The 19,642-nt window shown below is 49.6% G+C and overlaps 7 protein-coding genes across 7 annotated transcripts; 4 read left to right on the top strand and 3 right to left on the bottom strand.

Moving 5' to 3' along the window:
- Positions 1–63: 63 nt before the first annotated feature.
- Positions 64–1,432, bottom strand: gpaB (guanine nucleotide-binding protein subunit alpha gpaB; the record flags this gene model as incomplete). Its single annotated transcript, XM_073727232.1, has 6 exons — positions 64–163; positions 219–457; positions 511–640; positions 694–822; positions 873–1,218; positions 1,306–1,432. The coding sequence occupies 6 exons, from the start codon at positions 1,430–1,432 to the stop codon at positions 64–66; spliced, it is 1,071 nt and encodes a 356-aa protein (XP_073579071.1).
- A 3,734-nt stretch (positions 1,433–5,166) lies between these two features.
- Positions 5,167–7,597, top strand: sakA (mitogen-activated protein kinase HOG1). The gene is made up of 9 exons (XM_073725897.1): positions 5,167–5,576; positions 5,640–5,687; positions 5,805–5,934; positions 5,994–6,037; positions 6,103–6,202; positions 6,263–6,619; positions 6,685–6,829; positions 6,889–7,072; positions 7,128–7,597. The coding sequence occupies exons 1-9, from the start codon at positions 5,521–5,523 to the stop codon at positions 7,225–7,227; spliced, it is 1,164 nt and encodes a 387-aa protein (XP_073579070.1). The 5' UTR covers positions 5,167–5,520; the 3' UTR covers positions 7,228–7,597.
- A 33-nt stretch (positions 7,598–7,630) lies between these two features.
- Positions 7,631–11,247, top strand: BDW74DRAFT_162122 (putative Avl9 protein). The gene is made up of 10 exons (XM_073725896.1): positions 7,631–7,949; positions 8,142–8,246; positions 8,308–8,550; positions 8,678–8,705; positions 8,761–8,824; positions 8,878–8,957; positions 9,015–9,186; positions 9,241–9,281; positions 9,332–9,469; positions 9,520–11,247. Exons 1-10 carry the CDS (start codon positions 7,888–7,890, stop codon positions 11,005–11,007), a joined length of 2,421 nt encoding a protein of 806 aa, XP_073579069.1. The 5' UTR covers positions 7,631–7,887; the 3' UTR covers positions 11,008–11,247.
- culA (cullin culA) lies at positions 11,248–14,711 on the bottom strand. The gene is made up of 7 exons (XM_073725895.1): positions 14,442–14,711; positions 14,270–14,370; positions 14,114–14,183; positions 14,031–14,047; positions 13,902–13,969; positions 11,933–13,833; positions 11,248–11,873 (listed from the first exon to the last, which is right to left on the bottom strand). The coding sequence occupies exons 2-7, from the start codon at positions 14,317–14,319 to the stop codon at positions 11,685–11,687; spliced, it is 2,295 nt and encodes a 764-aa protein (XP_073579068.1). The 5' UTR covers positions 14,320–14,370; positions 14,442–14,711; the 3' UTR covers positions 11,248–11,684.
- An 804-nt stretch (positions 14,712–15,515) lies between these two features.
- Positions 15,516–16,469, top strand: BDW74DRAFT_96468 (cupin domain-containing protein). Its single transcript, XM_073734184.1, has one exon. The coding sequence runs from the start codon at positions 15,655–15,657 to the stop codon at positions 16,282–16,284; it is 630 nt and encodes a 209-aa protein (XP_073579067.1). The 5' UTR covers positions 15,516–15,654; the 3' UTR covers positions 16,285–16,469.
- On the bottom strand, positions 16,198–18,146 carry BDW74DRAFT_162115 (phospholipase D regulator). Its single transcript, XM_073725894.1, has 3 exons — positions 17,574–18,146; positions 16,658–17,510; positions 16,198–16,594 (listed from the first exon to the last, which is right to left on the bottom strand). Exons 1-3 carry the CDS (start codon positions 17,845–17,847, stop codon positions 16,567–16,569), a joined length of 1,155 nt encoding a protein of 384 aa, XP_073579066.1. The 5' UTR covers positions 17,848–18,146; the 3' UTR covers positions 16,198–16,566.
- On the top strand, positions 18,147–19,538 carry BDW74DRAFT_162113 (mitochondrial K+-H+ exchange-related family protein). Its single transcript, XM_073725893.1, has 3 exons — positions 18,147–18,888; positions 18,948–19,003; positions 19,054–19,538. The coding sequence occupies exons 1-3, from the start codon at positions 18,446–18,448 to the stop codon at positions 19,398–19,400; spliced, it is 846 nt and encodes a 281-aa protein (XP_073579065.1). The 5' UTR covers positions 18,147–18,445; the 3' UTR covers positions 19,401–19,538.
- The last annotated feature ends 104 nt before the right edge of the window (positions 19,539–19,642 follow it).

Here is a 19,642-nt window from a genome sequence, read left to right as displayed (position 1 = left end):
CGGTTGCGTTCGTTATGACGGAGCCTGTCGGGCTCGAGGAGGCGGCGGCGACTCAATTGTCGTTCACAGGATGCCTGAATCTTTAAGGGCGTTTTGCAGAATAGTCTCTTTCACGGCGGCAAATACTAGCCGAATATTCGTTGTGTCGGTAGCTTGAGTCAAGCTAAAGGGGATTCGTCAGATAACCAAGGCAGGAAAGGTCATTGGCGGAGACTTACTGAGGGTACAGATTCAGGTGCGCTCTGTTGACCTGGTTGAACCTCCAAAGGAGGTATTTCGCGGCTCGGTTGACATCATTTCCCCCTGAGTAATCCGGAAAGTAGTTGCTTAATGGGGAGCGAGGTAACTTCTGCCGGAAGAGATCCACTTTGTTCAGGAAGAGGATGATGCTTGTTCGCATGAACCATCGAGAATTGACGACGGAGTCGAAGAGTACCAGGCTCTCCATCATCCGGTTCTACCACGCAGCGTTTAGCCCAGGCAAGGATATTGCGCATAGTGAAGACTTACCTGGTTCCCTTCCTCTAACAACACTTGATCGTACTCGCTCAAGGCCACGCAGAAGATAATAGACGTGACATTTTCGAAACAGTGAATCCACTTTTTCCTCTCGCTGCGCTGGCCGCCGACATCAAACATACTAAATTGGAAGTTAGTCCTGATCGGCAATCCAAACGTAAATAGTTGCCATACTGGATGCTCAATTGGCCCATAGTGAATCGTGTTTCGTAGATACCCGTTGTCTTGGTTCTTGCGCGCAGCACATCATTGACGTTTGGTATATAGTCTGGTGCTGTTATGCGCTTCGCCTCCTCAAAAAAACTAAAATCTCGTTCAGCAGGAGAAATTGAGGAAGCTTAAGGGATCCTCACTATGGCGCTGAGTCCATCAAGTAGAACTCATTCTGTCGTTCAAGTGCCGTTGACGTGCACGGATCGTTCCAAATGTACGTTATTGCGTCTCCCACTGTGGGATCCAGCGGTATATTGGGATCCGGGTCGATATTGTAATCGGTGAGAAACTCGATGTGATCGCGGACTTTCTGGCTCGTCGGTTCGAGATTGAATTGGTGGTAGGCTCCGATCAGGGCTTTCGCGCATTCGAGGAGGTTTTTGTAGACTGTGAGACGGTATAGCGCTAGCTCCTCGACGGTGTATCCGTTCTGATGGATAATCTTCATTTGTTTGACAATCGTCGATTTACCGCTCTCTCCGGATCCTATCATGAAAGAGATCTGTTAGCTGAAGATACCCAGAGATTGCCGGATGCTAAGAGCCAACAAACGAAAAAGGAGCTGTAGTGTACCGAGTAGCAGAATCTTGCATTCCCGCCGTAGACGCCTCGAGTCCTCTTCTAATCTCCGATCGATTGCCTGGCTTCTCTTCTTCTGTTCCACATCCCCTGCCGACTCTGAACTGAAACACGACCCCATTTTCTAAGAACTGTGTTGAATGCGTCGGGCTAAACCATACGCTGTTCACTCGAGCGAGCGGCGTTGGCCGGTCGAAAATGTTTAGGCCCAGTTGACACAAAGCCGTGAGCGACAGACTGACCCTACAGCCCAAGAAGGTCGCTGTTGTTGTTTGCGCGATAGAGGGGCAATGTGCGATAGATTTAAAGCGACTGGGGCTGCTCGAGGATTGGTGACGTCCGCAGAGGGGACCGAGAACAGATGGTGGACTCAAGGGACAGACGGGGAAGGATTAGGGATTGGACGAAGGTCTGAGCAGTGACTGCAGGCTGCCGAGGACGGAGGTGACGGGTTGCGGCGCAGGTGACGAAACTAGGGAGAGGTCGGAGAAGAGTTGCGAGCAGAGTCCAGCTGTGGAAGAGCAACGTCTCGCCAGGGCCGGTCGAATGGGGTGAGGGGTGACAGGATACAAACTGCGGAGCAAGAAGGCGTGAGAGAGCGACCAGCCGACGCTAAAAAGGGTAGTCTAGCAAAGGGCGATCGGGGGATGATGTGGGAGTTGAATGGGGGCGGATCTCCAGAGTCAGATAATGTAAGCAAGCAGCGCTTCCAACTGGAAAGGTTTGAGATCGAGGCAGAACAGCGACACGAGGATATGCATGTAATGCTAACAACTAGGTTGGTCAGTCTTATTGTTGAAGTTGGACACGTTGTGTAAGAGACATGTTTCTAATTCTGGTTGAGACCAAACGCCCAAGACCTCAGGATGAGCTACCGTAATCTGCCTTGCTCTCCAGCAACGAACGAATCTAAGGGCAGCTAATCAGCGAAGCGTCCTGACGTCGTGGGAATTAGTAGCGCCTAGTACTATTTACACTATTATGTATTGTCATTCTAGGCTTTTATGTGATTGATATAAAGAAACGTGAGAGTTCGTCATCTCTTCTAGCGACGGCGGTCGCGGTGGAGTTGAGCTGAAGAGGATCCCCTTCCTACGTAATTTGTACCCCGGAGTAAGCTGTAAACTAGACAGATGCGTGGTTATCCATCTCGATCTGTGGGAATTATATGTGGACCGGCACAGTTAGCCGCAAATAAGCACTCCCTGGTAGAGTGATAGTCGACAAACATAGTCTCCAGATACATTATTATTATTTCTTATGCATCAGACAGCTGTGACATCAGTTCCTGCGCGCATGGCTGTAATTAAGCAATGATACGGGGCAGAGGCCTGTGGGATCTCGATTCTTTGACGGCGGCTGGTGCGACAGCCATTCCAGCATCTCCGTTACACATACCTCATGGCTTTCGTCTTTCCCGTCTATGCGTCTTATGGCTGCTATATATAAATCGGACTCGATGTCTCAGGTTCATCTTGCCGCTCGCACCCGCCACTATATCATAAGTTCATAATACCTGAGTTCTTGTACTGTTTCCGTACTATTTCCGCCAGAAGCGCGACAAGCTCCATATTCAAGATTCAAGTTACAGCTGTCACAAATTCACTCTCCAGCCATCAGACACCCTTTCTTGGTGGCACAGCCACGTGACGAAAACCAAATTACTTGTGCAACAAACAGAACCAGAGCGACAGATCGCTTACGGCCTAAATCTCTCTAAACGCTCTGCAAGGTTTCGAGGTCTTGCCGAGCTGGTGCCTGACAGGATAACTCGATGAATGAATGATCATGGCGGGGCTGCCTCGGTTGGCTTTCGCCCTTCAAAGTGTTCATTCTTGGGGCGAATCGCTCTATCCAGCGGCCCAGCTTACCCGGACGCCGCCAGAGTTACTGAGGCTGGGCAGCCCTCTGGTGCCCCTGTCTTTTCCGAGTCTGTATCAATTCAGCGCTGGAGTGGAGAGAGCGTGATTGTCACTTTCATTATTCCTCGCTTGGCGCCTATTTTGACTTGCAAGTTGACCAATTCGCACTTTTTTACCTATCGATTCTCAATTTAAAGACCCCAAAACATCTACTCTTGTGGTTTTGCCTTTACAAGCCCCGCGGAGAAATCAGAAGATCCAGAAAAGACCAAAGGGGGATGAAAGAGAAGTATACACAGCTATTAATGACCGAGGGCCGTATTGAATCATGGTTGGTGAAGCCCCAGAGGTTTTCTTTCAGGGTCTTTCAATTTTCTAGGCCGTCTCGGAGGTCACGATCCCGCGTCTTGCTCCGGAAGCCGTCGCCTCATGGACGAAGTGAGAAGCTCAAGTGCATAATCCGGACTCGAGTACATCCGCCTACCGCAGTGAACCATACCTGATGCTTACTTGAGAAGCCCTTAACCAATCTGAGAAGTGCGACCACCAGGTGACTCTGTGAACCAAGGTTATTAGACTCAGAGATCTATAAGCTGTACCCTAGCCACAGATTTGTCTATTGTTTGTGTCGGCGTCCGCTAACAGCATCAAGGCTATGTCCGATATGTTGCTGTATGACATTGTGCACATTGTTTTGCAGCAGCCTGCAATATCATACACCCTACATACGGAGTAGCCATGCGCGTTCATGCATCTGATCACAGTGCGCCATGTGATGAGTCAGCAGTCCAACTGGAGGAGTAACAGTGCTCTGTAACTGCCCCTTGCCTTCATGACTACCATGCGCATGTCCGACGATGGGCCAGATGGGGCCTAGGGCCTTCGGAGACTGACTTGACACTGGGAATAGAGGGTACATACAATCAATACTCTAGACATGCACTGCCTTTGCTCATGAAGGCCAGTGTGTTGCCTCCGCTGGCTAGTGAACATGTAATGGCCGACCTGGCATTGGCATAAATACATTTGGACAGAGCATGCCAGCTCTTTGTGTAATGCTGAAAGGAAATTGCGGCCTTTTGTCCACTGTCCCAACCACGAGTACTCCGTAGTTCTTAGTTGTGTCAAAGCACGAAGAGGACGGTGACACACGGCGTCTGTGGTTATACCTCGATGGCAAGACAGCTGGATTTATGCCTGAGCATGGTACGGTATTGACTGCTTAACAATGCGGCCAAATCCTTGGAACTCGCATGAATGAGAAGCTATATATCTCAGGGAGTGCTACAACGATGCCTCTATATATAGGACTGCAGGCGGTGAGTGAGTGTGTGCTGTCAGTGTGAATTGGCTCCGAGACCGAGTCCACACAGGTGCAAATATCTACCTGAATGCTTCAGTTTGGCCAGATGAAGAAACTATAAAGGGCTGAGAAGCTGAGTATCAAGAATATTCGTCTTGCTTCGGCACTCACTGCCTCTCAAGATGATAACGCGAACGCGCTATGTTGATGTTCGAGGCTTCGAGCTAAAGCCGAAGAGGGTCCGGTCCGGAGGTCTACCGTCTATGACGTAGTGCAGTTAACTTGACTCTGGGACCCTCCACCAAGACGCGCCCGCTAGTAGGTAGAATGGAGCCTAGAACTTTCCGTTTTCCAGCCCTTCCACAAATTGGCGGTCGGTCAGAATCGAAAATATCGTAGATGGACTCAAAAACTCTACAGGTGGATGGCCGTGCAAGCTCACCATATAGCAGAGGTACAGTGTACCTATACTGTTCTGCGCAAGAGGGGTTGACGAAGGGCATCTGTTGCCCAGTGCACTAGCGGATGTCATATTGAATGTTGGACAAGACACTGAATTCTTGCAAGATGCCTGTTAGTAAGCTGTAATTGGAGGCTTGGAATAATCTTCCGGCCAATATGTGTGTGTTATGGCAAGGTCGCCGAGTGTAGGGTAGCCTGCAGTGTTGGCCAACTCGCGGCCTGTTGTCTGTCCCTTTCTCCAGGCTTTGCTGCTCTGTTATCTTGAGTCGCACGTCATTATTTTTCTGTTCCTTCAAGGATCGGAAACTTGCTACTAGCACAGCAAACTAGACTAAGGTAGGAGGGCTCGTCCTGTTCCAGTTCCCCACACACCATTCATTTGGGCTTGCGCGCCACCACCTGCTCCCCTCGTCATTTCACGACAGTCTTCTCTATCTTGTTCCTCATCCCTCTCCGCTCCATACTTTTTCTTCTCCCATCGCTCACCCATTTCACGAGCAGCACCGTCAAGCCTCGCAGCCACAGACAACCGACTATCCCGACTGCGACCGTGCCTGGTGTTCCGGCTCTCTCTCGATCAAAATGGCGGAATTCGTACGTGCCCAGATTTTCGGCACGACTTTTGAAATCACCAGCAGGTAAGGCTGCTCCGAGCGCGCGCAAGTAAACCTGCATTCCATATTGACGTGATGACTTCGCAGATACACGGATTTGCAACCCGTGGGAATGGGTGCTTTCGGACTGGTCTGGTACGGCTCTGACCCCTCCCCCTCACGACGGCGCATCGCCCAGTACAGCCTTGGTTTCGCTGCTTCCCCATCGGCTTGACCGCATCCCAAGCTAATAAGCACCGCCAACAATTATAGCTCCGCGAGGGACCAATTGACCGCACAGCCGGTTGCTGTCAAGAAAATCATGAAGCCTTTCAGCACTCCGGTTCTTTCTAAGAGGACTTACCGCGAACTGAAGCTTCTGAAGCACCTGCGACACGAAAACGTCAGTCCACGCCCGTGATTTGCTAGTTGCTTGTCAACTGTGATATTAATGGCTAGCAGATTATCAGCTTGAGCGACATTTTCATTTCTCCACTCGAGGACATGTATGCCCGGCCCTGTGATATTCGCGCTAATCGTATTCCGGGTCGTATACTAAACATGGCTGCAGCTATTTTGTCACGGAGCTCCTCGGTACCGATCTACACAGACTCATTTCTTCCAGGCCACTGGAGAAGCAGTTCATTCAGTACTTCTTATATCAGATCATGGTGCGTATTAACCAGGCACCTGCGATGGGCTACTCTAGGAGTCGAGCTAATTCTACCTAGCGAGGACTGAAATATGTCCACTCGGCAGGCGTTGTTCACCGTGATCTGAAGCCCAGCAACATCCTCATCAATGAGAACTGTGATTTGAAGATTTGTGATTTTGGACTTGCGCGAATTCAAGACCCGCAGATGACAGGATACGTCTCGACCAGGTACTACCGTGCACCGGAGATCATGCTCACATGGCAAAAGTATGATGCGAAGGTGGATGTCTGGAGCGCAGCATGCATCTTTGCCGAGATGCTGCTGGGCGCGCCTCTGTTCCCAGGAAAAGATCATGTCAATCAGTTCTCTATCATCACAGAGCTTCTTGGAACTCCACCGGACGATGTTATTCAGACCATTTGCAGTGAGAACGTAAGCAACATGCCCGCTTCTTTTCGCATCCCTTCGAACACCCGCTAATTGCTCTTTATTTACAGACTTTGCGGTTCGTCAAGTCGCTACCAAAGCGAGATGCCCAAAAACTGGAGAACGTGTCAAAGTTCGCATCGCTTCTGCCTCGCGAAAAGGAATATTACCTTAACGGACACGAGGATGAACCGGAGTACGTGGACTGGAAGAATGGTATGCACCCTCGACTTCAAAGAAATATTCTGCAGTGACAGTTTCTCACCCCAAAATAGCCATAGGACTTCTCGACGCTATGCTGGTTTACAGCCCCAAAGATCGACTAAGTGCCACCGACGCTCTTCAGCACCCCTACCTAGCACCGTACCACGATCCCTCTGATGAACCGGAGGCGGAGGAGAAATTCGACTGGTCATTTAACGATGCCGACTTGCCCGTGGACACCTGGAAGATCATGATGTGGGTTTCGTGCTGCATCTCTATCAAGATTCTAGAGCTAACTAGGCATTTTTAGGTACTCGGAGATTCTGGACTTCCACAATATCGACCAAGGTGGTGACATCAACCCAGCCCTTGTCGAAGGAGCCGGGCTCAATCAGCAAGGATTCCAATAAAGCTTCAATGAATCGCGCGGATGCGGCGCCGGTAGCAGTACAAGCACGATCTTGGGCTTATTTCCTTTTTCCTTATATCTCTGGCATGTAGACTGGGCGTGAGAGCTATGATATGGTTTATATGTTTTATCTACGAACGATTACACTTACGTCATGCGCAATGTGTTTTTATTAACGTCTGATCCACTTTTGTCCTCCTGAATGACTTTCCGCTTCCGTTTTGTTGTATACGGCCTCTATTATTGCTGGGTTTGAAAGATGGCGGTTTTGAGAGCTTCGAAACACCAAAGCTCTTCTGCACGAGCGTTCGAGCTCGCCATATATTCATACAACGCAGATATATATAAATGTACTTATCTTCGCACGAAAACACCATCATTCTGCATATTACTTATACTCAGGGGTCGGGAGCGGGGTCTCCTCCCATCGGCGACAATCCAGCCAGCTTCGTCACCGCCCACTAAAAGGAACTGATCTCCTCCAACCGCTCTATCCTTGTCTTTTTTGTCTTATTTTCGAGTTTTTGTCTTGCATTGATTGTCCTCTGTTTGTCTTACCCAAGCGGCCGTCCATTCAGTCCTTCGTTCGCCTTTGGGAGGGACGTGCCCCTGGTCACCACCATAGCCCGCCCGGCTTTCTGTTTTCGCTCGACACAACGCCATGTCGCCCGCCCGGGTCCCCGAGGATCCTATTGTCTTGGTCATTGATTTCCATCATGCTAGGTGAGTGGCTTTGAAGAATGAAGGATGGGCCTAGCACGACGCGCAACAACCTCGTCAAAATTGAGCTTGCGGTCTCTCCCCGCATTCGAGGCGTTGAGCTCCGTTTGCCCATGCGACATCGGTCGAACGTCGGAATTTACTTTGAGAACCAACGCATTGTTGACAAATAGTACTGACGCCAATATTATATAGAGGCCCAGAGATCGAACTATGCATTGGACCAGAAGGGACGGACCCCGCGGCGGAGAATGACTGGTCACTATTGCCATTCATGGCGCTTTCGGACGGAGCGCATATGTATGACTCGGGAACTTTCTGCGATCCGGATACATTCGCTGACATGGATTCATACTGTTAGGTCGACCGAGGAATTCTCATATTTTACCCTTCGCCGCAAAGGAACCGACACCGAACCTCCGACGTCACTGTTCGGTATAGCCTGTTCGAGGCAGATTGACTCGAAAGCTCTCATCCACAAGTCGCCCGATGTTACGAGGTCTACGGTACAGAAAGCGGTCGTAGTTGTAACGGAGAATCCGAAATGTCTTGGACAACTTAGGGAGAAACTGTCTGTCGTCACATCGGCATGGTTTGCGCAGCGGTACGTCAGTCGGCCACGATTACCTTGCTTCGGGCTTGAGTGGAGGCCTGGATATGGACATGAACACATAATGGGGAGGGAGACATGCACATAGGGGCCCTGGCTGATGTTAAGAAATCGAAAATAGGGACTTTTCCGATCTTGACATCTTGAAGGTAGTGATATTTGAACTGCCGTGGGTCATTGTCTCTGCTAACGCGCTCTCATCAGAAATTCCGCGAAGGACTGGTCATTAGTTTGGCGAAAGAGGAAGAGTTCAAAGATCAAACACTCGGTAAGACTGCATTGCGCTCAATAAGGTGCGGTTAGCGTACTGACAAGTACTAGGTCTTTCCTTACGAGAGATGATCCACGATTACAAGTACCAGACTCTCGTTTTATTCAAAGCTCTACTTTTGCAACCAAAGGTAAACCTACCCTTTGTTCTCATGCCATTTTCATATACTGATACTTGCGACGGGTAGATGCTTTTCTTCGGCTCAAGATGCGAACGTCTATGCATGATTCAGTTCTCTCTGGTGTCTCTCATCCCGGGGCTTATGAACTACCTTCAAGATTGCGCCGACCCGTCATTTGATACTTACGCGCAGACGGTTGAAAAGCCGACCTCTCTCAAAACAAGTGATAGGAGCTCATGTATGGTGCTGCCCATATTTTGCATTTCATGAGCCTGATACTGATTATTAGCAGTGCTGGCATATATGGGCCTTCCGTTACAGATTTTTGGAAAGGTATGCATGCGCGTAAATGACCTAGGTCATAGTTAGTGACCTTTTCCTAGGGAAGCATGTTTGGACCATACACACCTCTGCAGCAGCTGGACCTGCTTGCAGATGATGGAACGAAATCATACGTTGTTGGATCTACGAATTCTTTGCTATTGCAGCAGAAAGACCGTTACAGCGACCTTTTAATAAATGTAAGACAACCCCGTTTTATGGAGAATCACACTAACAGGAACCACATCAGCTTGACGAAGATACGATTAATATTACATCACCTTCTTTACGAAATGCGTTGACGCTTTCAACGGCAGACCGACGATGGATTGATGCCATCACCCAGATCGTGAACGATACATGGGATGAAGCGCACCCCAACCAACCTAAGACTCATGGTTACATGGGTTCGGAAGAGTTCATTAGGCTCCAATTCGAGGAGTACCTGCTTGCATTACTGTCAAGTATGAAATATCATGAAGAGCTCAACTCTTACCTCACCAGTGATCCGGCCCGCCGTAATCGAGCGCAACTGGACTCTTACAATATCGAGGGCGACCCAGCACTAGAATTCAACCAAGAGTTTCTAAACCAGTGGAGAAATACCTCCAACTATGCTTTGTTCCAACGTCTTACCTCTGACGCTCTGTTGTTCTCCGTCGCCGAACCTCGACACCCATCCGCCGGTGGGCTCACGATCGATGATGTTCAAAGACGAATCTCTCAGCAAGTTGCTGACCTCCACCTCGATGAGAAAGTACGCGAAGGGCGTGAAGCACTCAACCGGCATATCTCTACCGGCCAAAAGAAAGTGTCTGCTGCTTTCAACAGTTTCTGGGCAGACATCGAAGCCATGCGCGAGGCGCAGCGCAAACGGAACGAAGAAAAGGCAGCGAGCCAGTCACCGCGCCCTTCTCTGGATCGGGCTTCTACCCTCCCAACCTCGCCCACAGAATCCACTTCGGCCTCAACCCCGGGCGCCTCCTCGTGGTTCTCGAACCGCAAAGTTGCCGTGCCCGCCGTGGACATGACCCAGGCACAGGCCTCCGTCAGCGCCGCCGGCCAGAAGGCAGGCGCCTACTTTAGCTCCTGGGGCACCTGGGCCTCCGAGAAGAGGAAAGAGTGGCAGGAGAAGAAAGCTACTTCGACTTCTCCTACGCCTAGTATCGCCGCGACGTCCCCGCCCACTCCGACTTTGACAAGCACTGCAGAGCCCATTGATGCCACGAATTCAAACAGTGATCGAGACAGGCGGCAGTCTTTCCAGTCTTTCCGCAGCGAAGCATCCTCCACACTTTCACGCAGCGGAAGTCGAAGGAAGCGCCTGAGTAACCTGTTCTTCAAGCGCGAGAGCTTAGATCTCAGTGTCAACACCAGCAATCGCGATGGTGACGACAACGAGATCGTTTACCCGAAGTCACCTCTGTCAAGAGAAGAGTCGATTCTGGGCGATGATAGCCCGGACCTACCAGCCATGAAAATCGAACCTGAACAGCCGAAGATCGACAATACCTCTAAGCTGGAAGCGGAGACCGTTCCTCAACAGAAAGACGCTGTCGTTGACACTGCGCTTGGCGATGATACACAGTCGCAACACCTACAGCCAACAACGGCTGCGGCTGAAACCGCTGAAACCAAACCAGCAAACTCGGACTCCAAGACCGTGACCGAGTCTGACCTCGAGAAACCACCCGTGCAGCCCTCGAAGCTTACGAACGAGAATCAGCCGCCATCATAAGTGCACAGAATTATAATGGCGTTGACAGCCCTAATATTCAGAACATACTTGTATAATCTACCACATTTACCCATTTCGCGGTTGTTGATATGCAGTATCGTACTAAAGCTAGTCTGATGGCAGAAACATTCCTGATACGTTCGCGACTCGCGAACATGTCCCGTATATTCATTGATTTACATCCATATATCTATTTCTTTTGATACCAAATTTTATATTCGATATTTTAGCTACTTTTCATATTTGGATGCCAACTCCGGAACCTAGCATAGCTGACCTTGAATACGATGACAATCAAACCCGTCCATGGCCATGATAAACTCTAAGGAAACTAGGTTGGAATACAAAGCCAAAGTTGAACCAGATGGCCAAGCTTGCGCGTACTTCATGAACCAAACTACGACCTCTTGTTTCTTAACAGCATCACGGCATAGGTAACTCATTCTCTTTGTCTAAATAGAAAAAGAACAAGTCGAAGCGACAAACACCATGCAGGGTAGGTAGAGTGGTTGGTCATAGACAGATGAAGATGAGGTGAATTGGGGCGACTGGCTGATGTGATGAAGATCCATGATGTTTCAGAAGAAGAGGAAAACGCCTGGGGTGAGAAAACTGAGATGGAAATAGAAATTGGTGAGGGGGTAGGTGGGTACGGGAGATAGAGTCAGGGAGAGAAATCATGCAATGTAAGAGATTTCATCGCCGTCCAGACGTTCAATGTAATCCTTCTCCATCAGGGCTTCGATGTTCTTCTTGATGTCGGGGACTTGGGGAGGGAAACGGGATTTGACCTGGTGGATGACCTCCTGCACGAGCTGTACGTGCTTCATCTTCTTCCGGGACTTCATGATTCTGACAATGGCAGACTGTGACAGGGGTTAGTGAAAATCGCGCGAATTGAGGGGATATTGAAGGAAAGACATACCTGAAGCAGAAGCTTGCGATCTTCCTCAATTGTCTTGTGCGTGTCGTCCGTCTCGACCTTCTGCTCGGACTTGATCTGAATGTTAAGGTTGACCTTGATCTTCTTATTCTTGAAGTTGTAGTTCAGAGAGAAAGTCGAGTCGGGCTTGGGCTTAGATCCTTCGGGGCTGATCGTAAGAACTTTAGCCTTCAGTAGAATGCTCAAGTTTGGATCGAGGATTTCCGGGTTAAGGCTAGTGGTTTTCTGAAGATCGGAGTACGTCAAGGTGTCGCTCTCATTGAAAAGCAGGAGAATGCCCATTTGATAGGTAGACACCTGGAAGGTGTAGGGAACCTTCGAGTTCTTGATGTAATTGGCCTTGATTTCGCCCTTGCACAGCTGCCAGAGCCAGGTCAGCTTTCGACCACTGTGTTTGCCATAGTAAAACTGCTCGAATTTCTCAGAAGTCTTTATTATCGCGGGCGGCGCAGAGAAAGAAGTAGAAGGAGCACTAAGAGGCCAGAAACCGGTTCCAAGAACCTGGAAGTGTGCGTCAACAATCTTCTTACGGTCCTCGTCGTCTAACAATGTCGTTGGTAGCCAGGCTTCGTAGTTCTTGTTGAGATCCTTTGAAATCTGGATATCCTGGAACATTCGCTGCAACTTGTTGGTGTACTCGAAACCACAGGCCTCCTTGAGCTTGCTGATCATGCTGGTCTCGGCGTCATCGGATACTGAGCTCACATGGACCAGACGCTTAGCCAGCATCTTGGAGTAGAATTTTTGGAAGACATCCTTGTCCTCAATGTACTTGAAGACGGTCATGATCTGAACCAGCATCTCCTCCAGCTCTGACTCCTCTGCAGCCTTCGACCCCTTCTTCAGCAGAGAATCCGTGTACTTGGCCAGTAACTCAGGTGTCTTCGTAGACCCAGACTTGCAAATTTTGTTACGGTTAACGAATTCGCGGCAAGCGTTGTCGAGGGAGCGGACAAACTCGGACTCCCCATTGAAAGCCTCCTTGACGAGACTGTGATATCGGGTGTGAACCGACAGCAACGCATCGACATACATTTTGGGCTCGAAAGAGTCGCCTTCGGCGGCTACCTTCTCAACGGCAGACAAACCAGCTTTTCTCACGTGTGCTTCGAACTTTGTGCGGAGAGGGTCCAGCCCATCCTTGATTCGTGACAGAAGCCGGTACATCCGGGCGAGATCATCTTGACGCTCATTGTCAAGTAGTGGTTGGAACTCATCACGGAGAAGCTCCGAATGGGCGGTGACAAGTACATCCAAGCATGTGTTAGTAAGGTCCTTTGAGATGTCGTTATTCAAATAGAGTCCAACGCGAGCCTTCTCTTCTTCGAGACGGAGTTCTGCCTTCTTCATGTACTCAACAACGCTGTTGTCCGCCACGAACTGACGCGACTCATCCTCATAGTAGACTCTAGTAGCGTCAAGGAATGGTCGCTGGAAGTAAAAGCGGTAGATCTCAAGGGTAGACTTTGTCGGGTCCGTTTCATCGAGCCCAAGAGAGACGAAGGAGTCGACAATACTCTTGATTTGCGACTGCTCAATAGTCTCCCCGTTTCGTTGCTTCTCGACGAGCTTGAGGACGGCACCCATGACCTTCTCGTGCACATTGAGAAAGAAATCCTCTTTCCACTTTACCAGATGTTGGGTATAGACATCATACACGTTCTTTTTCCCTTCATCAATTTCTCGCTTCACCCAGTGGCGGTTTAGGTATCGAAAGAGATGGTTGATGTACTTAGCGGCTGTTGTATACCGCTGCCATTCGCGAATGTAGAACGAGAGCAGAGCTTCCTCGGTATGGCCTGTTGATTCGTTGTAAACCCACTCAAGGTGGCGCGACAAGTATTCTCCGAGTTTCCTGTAGAGTTCCTCTCCCAGCAAGTGGGCTATGTCACCGGTCAGCTTCTGCGTAGCGTTGTGAGGTGCATTGGGACCCGAAGAAACTGAGACGAACCACCGCGCTGTGATTGTAAGGCTTGACCGCTGACCGCTTTGTGTGAGGTGCAAAAGTTGTGAACCGCCCTATTCAAATGTTAGCCACGGACGACAGGTGATATTATGTAGCTTAGAAGGGTGAGCGTACGTGTAGAGGGCCATGTACTATAAGCGAACCAAGAATTAGCAATCCATATCCATCCAACCAGAGAACAGAAGAGTGTCACATACGTTCTTCATGTCTACCCCATCTTCCAATTTGACCATAACATTGTTGATGCCATTCTCCAGAAACATCCATCTGCCAACGGGTTAGCCGACACGTGAAGATCAATGCCATATGACAGCAAGTCCACATGGCAGAACCAAGAAGCCAGGGACACTTACGTCTCATTCAAGTCATCCTTGTGAGGAGCCTGCGGCATTAGAGGCGCCATACTGCTTCGCGGAAAGATAGGCCGCGGCCGGAATGGAAACACGAGTGGGAGCTGTGTGCAAGTGTCAGCCGTCAAAGCTGCAACAAGTGTCAGATACAAGAAACAAGAACGGATGAGTTTACCGAAGCGACCGAAAACCTGGGAAGAGAAACGCGGTTGATCTCGAGTATTTCCGTGCCTCTCACCTTTCAAAGCGGTGGGCGGCTGCAAGGCAGATGAGAGAACGACGATGCGCTACCTGATAAGAGGAGCGACCGGGGTCGAGAAAGGGGCTTTTGGCGGTTTCGATGAGCTAGCTCCGAGGATTGGAGACGAAGCGTGGTGTGGTGGAGAGGAAGGTGGGGGAAGGGTTGCTGGACTATATAGCAAACGCGACAAGGCCTGGAGTGGCGTTGGATCTTGGGGTGAATCGTGATGATGAGTGACTGGAGATTAATGGTGTGGGGGCCTGCTGGTCTTATAGGCAGGCGGTCAAACTCATTACTTTCACCTTGTTGATTTGGGCTTTCACCTTCTTTGTTACAGCCCACCTGATGAGTTAATTTCTTTGAAGTAGTATATATTTTATGTTACCCGGACCTTTTACTTTGTCAGTTAGTATCTCTGTACAAAACAAACACTGTTGTGTTGCTAAATGAAAGGCCTTTAAGATCCCAGGATCTAGGCTTCAGTACTCATGATGCATCAAAACAAAGATTCTGTTGCCTGATCTATAGTCGAAAGAAAGGGAGTGAAAAGGGACTACTGATCCGATAACTAGATGACTTGCTTGAATGGCACGGGTGGACAAAGACCATAGACTCACTGCCTGCTGAAAGAGCATAAAAGGGCAAAGAGAACATGGTTCGCTCTTGAGCTATGACTGGAACACTTTGTATCAGGCAGATACTCTTTTTGTCTAGCTAGCGCGGTGTTGGGTCTGACACAAGCAAAGCTCGAGTAGATGAGGCTCTTGCAGAGACCTCTACCCCTCTGGCCTGTAAAAGGAAGATTCACCTGTATGAGTATCCACAGCATAAGCATCATATCATCAGCCATGCCTATAATATAAAGTAGGTACTATAAATTGGACATGCTCCATAACATATAAGCATGTAAAATTATAGTACGTTTTATATTAATACTAACTAACAAAGTACTGTAGATGATGGCCATGATCGCTGCACAGTGACTATCTACACAGGTAGATAGTGTGCTACGGAGGTCCGGAGTTATCGGAGTACTCCAAAGAAAGCCCTATGACGTAATGAGGTTCTTCGGAGTATAAAGCCACCTGCAGTGCTTTGAAACCTATCAAGCTAGCAAAACAACCATCTTTCAAGATCTTCAAACACAATGATCAAGCCATCATCCGAGGTTCAAATCACTTCCCGCCAGATCCCTCAATGGGAGCGCATCCCCAACACCTCCACTCAGTTTAAGCCTCTGATGATCTACCACCAAGCGTTCGATGCTTCGTCCGATGAACTATCAAAGCATTTAGAAAGGATCGGCGAGGTTTCCCCAAGCTGGACGTATTCTATGTATACACAGACGCACTTTCATTCTACGAGCCACGAAGTTTTAGGCGTGATCTTGGGTTCCGCGAAACTCTGCTTCGGCGGCGAGGGGAATCCGGACCGGTTCGAACCTGAGGTCTCCAATGGTGATCTAATCACAGTGCCCGCTGGTGTAGGCCATCGGCTTCTCTCTGAAACCGCTAAAGTTCAAGGGCCTTTCCAGATAATAGGCGCTTATCCGCGGGGCAAGTCCTGGGATATGTGTTACGGCCGACCGGGCGAAGAAGATAGCTGTCGGAATATTGAAAGCTTAGATTGGGTCCAAGCGGATCCGCTATATGGAGAGGGAGGGCCTGCAATGCAAGTCTTGAGTTCTGTTAACGGACAGTTCGGTTTGATGCAATTCGGTCATATATTGGGCCATGTTAACGTCCATAAATCCAACGCCGTAGGGTATTTGCAATAAGTATCCCCTAGAACATAGTTGCCACTCAAACACTCATAGGGTTATATCCAAAATTCAAAAAGCCGTTCGTAGGCCAAGTAAGCAATGGTAAAAACTGCGTGGCGGTATAAGAGAGAAAATATCAAGAGAAAAAGCAAAATAGGTATCAAGAACATGGTACCAGCCACAGATACTGGATACTGCAAAAAGAAAGAGAGGGAACAGTAGGAGGAGGGGCATGCGCAGAAATGGCCATGCGCTGATCACGAGAACAGGCAAAGCCTTCCGGATGTGGCATGCGATCTACTTTGTTGACACACGCTCGACAAGTCTGCCCCATTAAAGCGTGGTTAGCATATCGAAAATGATTACTTGGAGGACTCCAGCCACTTACCTGAGAACACTAATTGAAAACGTGACAAGCCAGGCTATGAGTGCAATCAGTAGTACAGACGCTAGAGCAATCTGACGCCGGCAGATATTATCGTTTTTGGGCACCAGCTGTTGGTTGATCTCTGCGTAAGTGCATGCGCCTTCGGCGCTTGACAGGGACTCGAAAGCCAAACTCAAGTTGGCCGAGTCGAAGACAATAAAGAAAATATCTAAAAGAATGAGTCGTGCTTTCGCAGACGGGGAGCGCAGCCCCAATGGCTTAGCTGTATATTCATCCCAGGTGATGTAAATGAGGTATATCAGAGCAACAGCGTCAACAATGATTGCCATCAGGGCCGAGGGCCCCTGAGGGCGAGGAAAGTCATTCGAAAGTCGCTGAATAGAACTTCCAAGCGCCAGAGCCGTTAGAGAAAAGGCCCATACCGTCAACCGAACGACCAGTGGTACAATTGGGCTTTGCAGAAGGGTGTTGTGGAAGCGCTTGAACCATATTTCGCGACGCCGCTTCTTCTTGAGCGGATCTTCGGTGTTTTCGTCAGGTTCAAGCTGACCTCGCCAAGGTAGCGCGTAATTGCCGATGTTTTCATGCATCCATTCTGGCGTCACAAGCTTTTCCTCCAAGCCGGCTTCCCGAGGGTAGGCTATAGTCTTGGAAAAGCTCTTCCATCGCGATTCACGCTGCACGGGTTCTTCTTCCGCATGATCCCCCTGGAATGAACGCGGTTGCGAGGTCGAATATGGCGAGTGATTATGTTGCGCGACAACGGCATCACCCGGCTGCGAAGGTAGCAGTCTAGAGGTGGCGGTGGCTTCGATATCCTCCTCAGCTGGATACTCAAAAGAACGAATCCAGGCTAGAGATACAAATCAAGTCAGCGATAGAGTTCCCATGAGTCATCTCAGAAGGAATTGGCTACCCGGCAATGTCCTCATTTTGCGACCCCATGCTTGACTGGGTCCAGCATTCTCCGCCACCTCATCTCCCAATTCATGCGGCAATCCCGATGATTGATCGGTAGATCCAGCGTGTGTGTGATTCATTGGAGGGTTATCGCTGTTCTGTCCGCTGGGCAAATGCCTTGAGGGTGGTGAAGACCATTCTGCAATGATCGGTTTCTCCGTCAACGGCTCGTTTGAATGTAGACTGGAGTCGGGAGGCTGGACTCGAACTTCGCGCACATCCTGGGCCATGGCCCTGGAGGTCAACGTCCGTTCCAAGCGAGGCGAGGCTGAGCTGTGAGGAATTGCCGCAGTGGAACTGGCTGCATCGCCTCGTATCCTCCTGGCTAAGGGGTCCGGAGGCGTGGCTGGCAGCTGAGCTCACCTCGCTGCGACGCTCGCGCCGATCTAGTTCGGGTAGCGATGGCGGGAAACGAGGAAGAATAGAATAGGTAGAAACGAGAGCGGAGGCAAAACGAACGAAGTGGATTGTCAGTAAATATTAATAGAAGAAGACCCTGAAAAGGGAATCGTAAGACTCGAGTCTTTGCAAGATTTGGTTCGCCTCGGAGATTATCCCGCAGTTCCGGCTGTCCTTGTGGCTGGTGGCTCGGATTCCATGACGTACTCTCGCTTCGTTCTCTACAGCATTTAATCATCATAGAATCATCTTCTTTCTACCCAGTCACGATCCAGGAACACGGCAAAGGTATGACACGGTTCGAGTCTTGCCTTGATCACTCACCCTCCCTCGTCCATCAATAGCTACACTCTCTTGGGTCGCCCCCAGCCCCCGTTTCAGCGACACCGAATTCCGCCTTCAAGGGACCCAGGACTGGGAAATTGCGCTATGGCCATGCGATTGTTTGTTGTCCCAATCTCCACTCGACGAGCCCTAATCTATGCCCGAATTTTGCGCAAAGATGTTTCGAAGGAGCGCTCGATCCTAGACCGAGTCACGGACAAGGCTGCGGAGACGTGGGCGAAATGGGAGGAGGTCGATAATGGCTGGAAAAAGTGGGTGGTATCTTGGGGCAATCGAGTGCAACAACGCATACCGTACGAAGAATGGGGGCTCAAAAGCATTCCCTCGCTTACCTTTCAAAAGCGAATTGATGAATCACATGGGACGAAGAAAGTGGAAGTCTTGTTCCCCGCCAATGCGATCAAGGAGGAGAAGCTTATCCCCATGCTACACAAGCTCTCAAAGGAACGACAAGAGTTACATCGACGGAGGATGTGGTGGAGCTTGATCGCATCTCCCTTCACAGCGCCAGTGGCACTGATACCGATGTATGTTTGCAATTCCAATTGTGCCCTTGCTCTGAATCGCTGATCGCCAACACCTGCAGAATCCCTAATATCCCTTTCTTCTACCTCGTGTACAGAGGCTGGTCACATTGGCGAGGTTGGCATTCTCCACTCTTTTGACAGAAAACCAATACTCATCATCGGCAGCTCTGAACGGGTCCAAACATTTGCAGTACCTTGTTGAGAACGATTTGTTAAAACCTATTTCATACCCCGGGCTCACGGCATTGTACGCGAAGCGCGTCTCGCGAACGATAGAAGAGGCAGACCGCGAAGACCCAGTGGAGGAGATGGTGGAAAACGTCGAAAAGAGCGAAGACAAGATACTTCTTCGCATGGAGGATGCGAAGAAACTTGCAAAGATTCTTGATGCACCCGGGCTTGCGTTGGAAGCCGAACGAGCCATTACTCAAGTGTCTGAGCAGCTCAAGCAGCCAGCCCCGACTCAGCGACGGAACGATAGCTCGAAGCCATCGGAAAAGAAACAACAATAACGACCACCAAATGTGGACGGCGGGAACGGCTTTGTGATAATGTATAGATATTCTGTGTACAATTGCGATATAGAAATGTAGAATAGCCGGACGATACTTAGAGAAACAAGATTCAATATGATGGTTTCGATCATGAAATAGTGCTGGCTGGGTATAGTAAAGGACGGATCTTTCTTAATCCGAATGCCCCATTGGAGCCACATGAAGTGCGGGATGCCCGAATCTAAAGGAGCTCACTATCA

The sequence above is a fragment of the Aspergillus multicolor genome (genome assembly GCF_047715735.1).
Source record: "Aspergillus multicolor strain CBS 133.54 unplaced genomic scaffold BDW74scaffold_39, whole genome shotgun sequence".
NCBI lineage: Eukaryota > Fungi > Ascomycota > Eurotiomycetes > Eurotiales > Aspergillaceae > Aspergillus > Aspergillus multicolor.
This window is presented reverse-complemented; position numbering and strand designations above follow the sequence as displayed.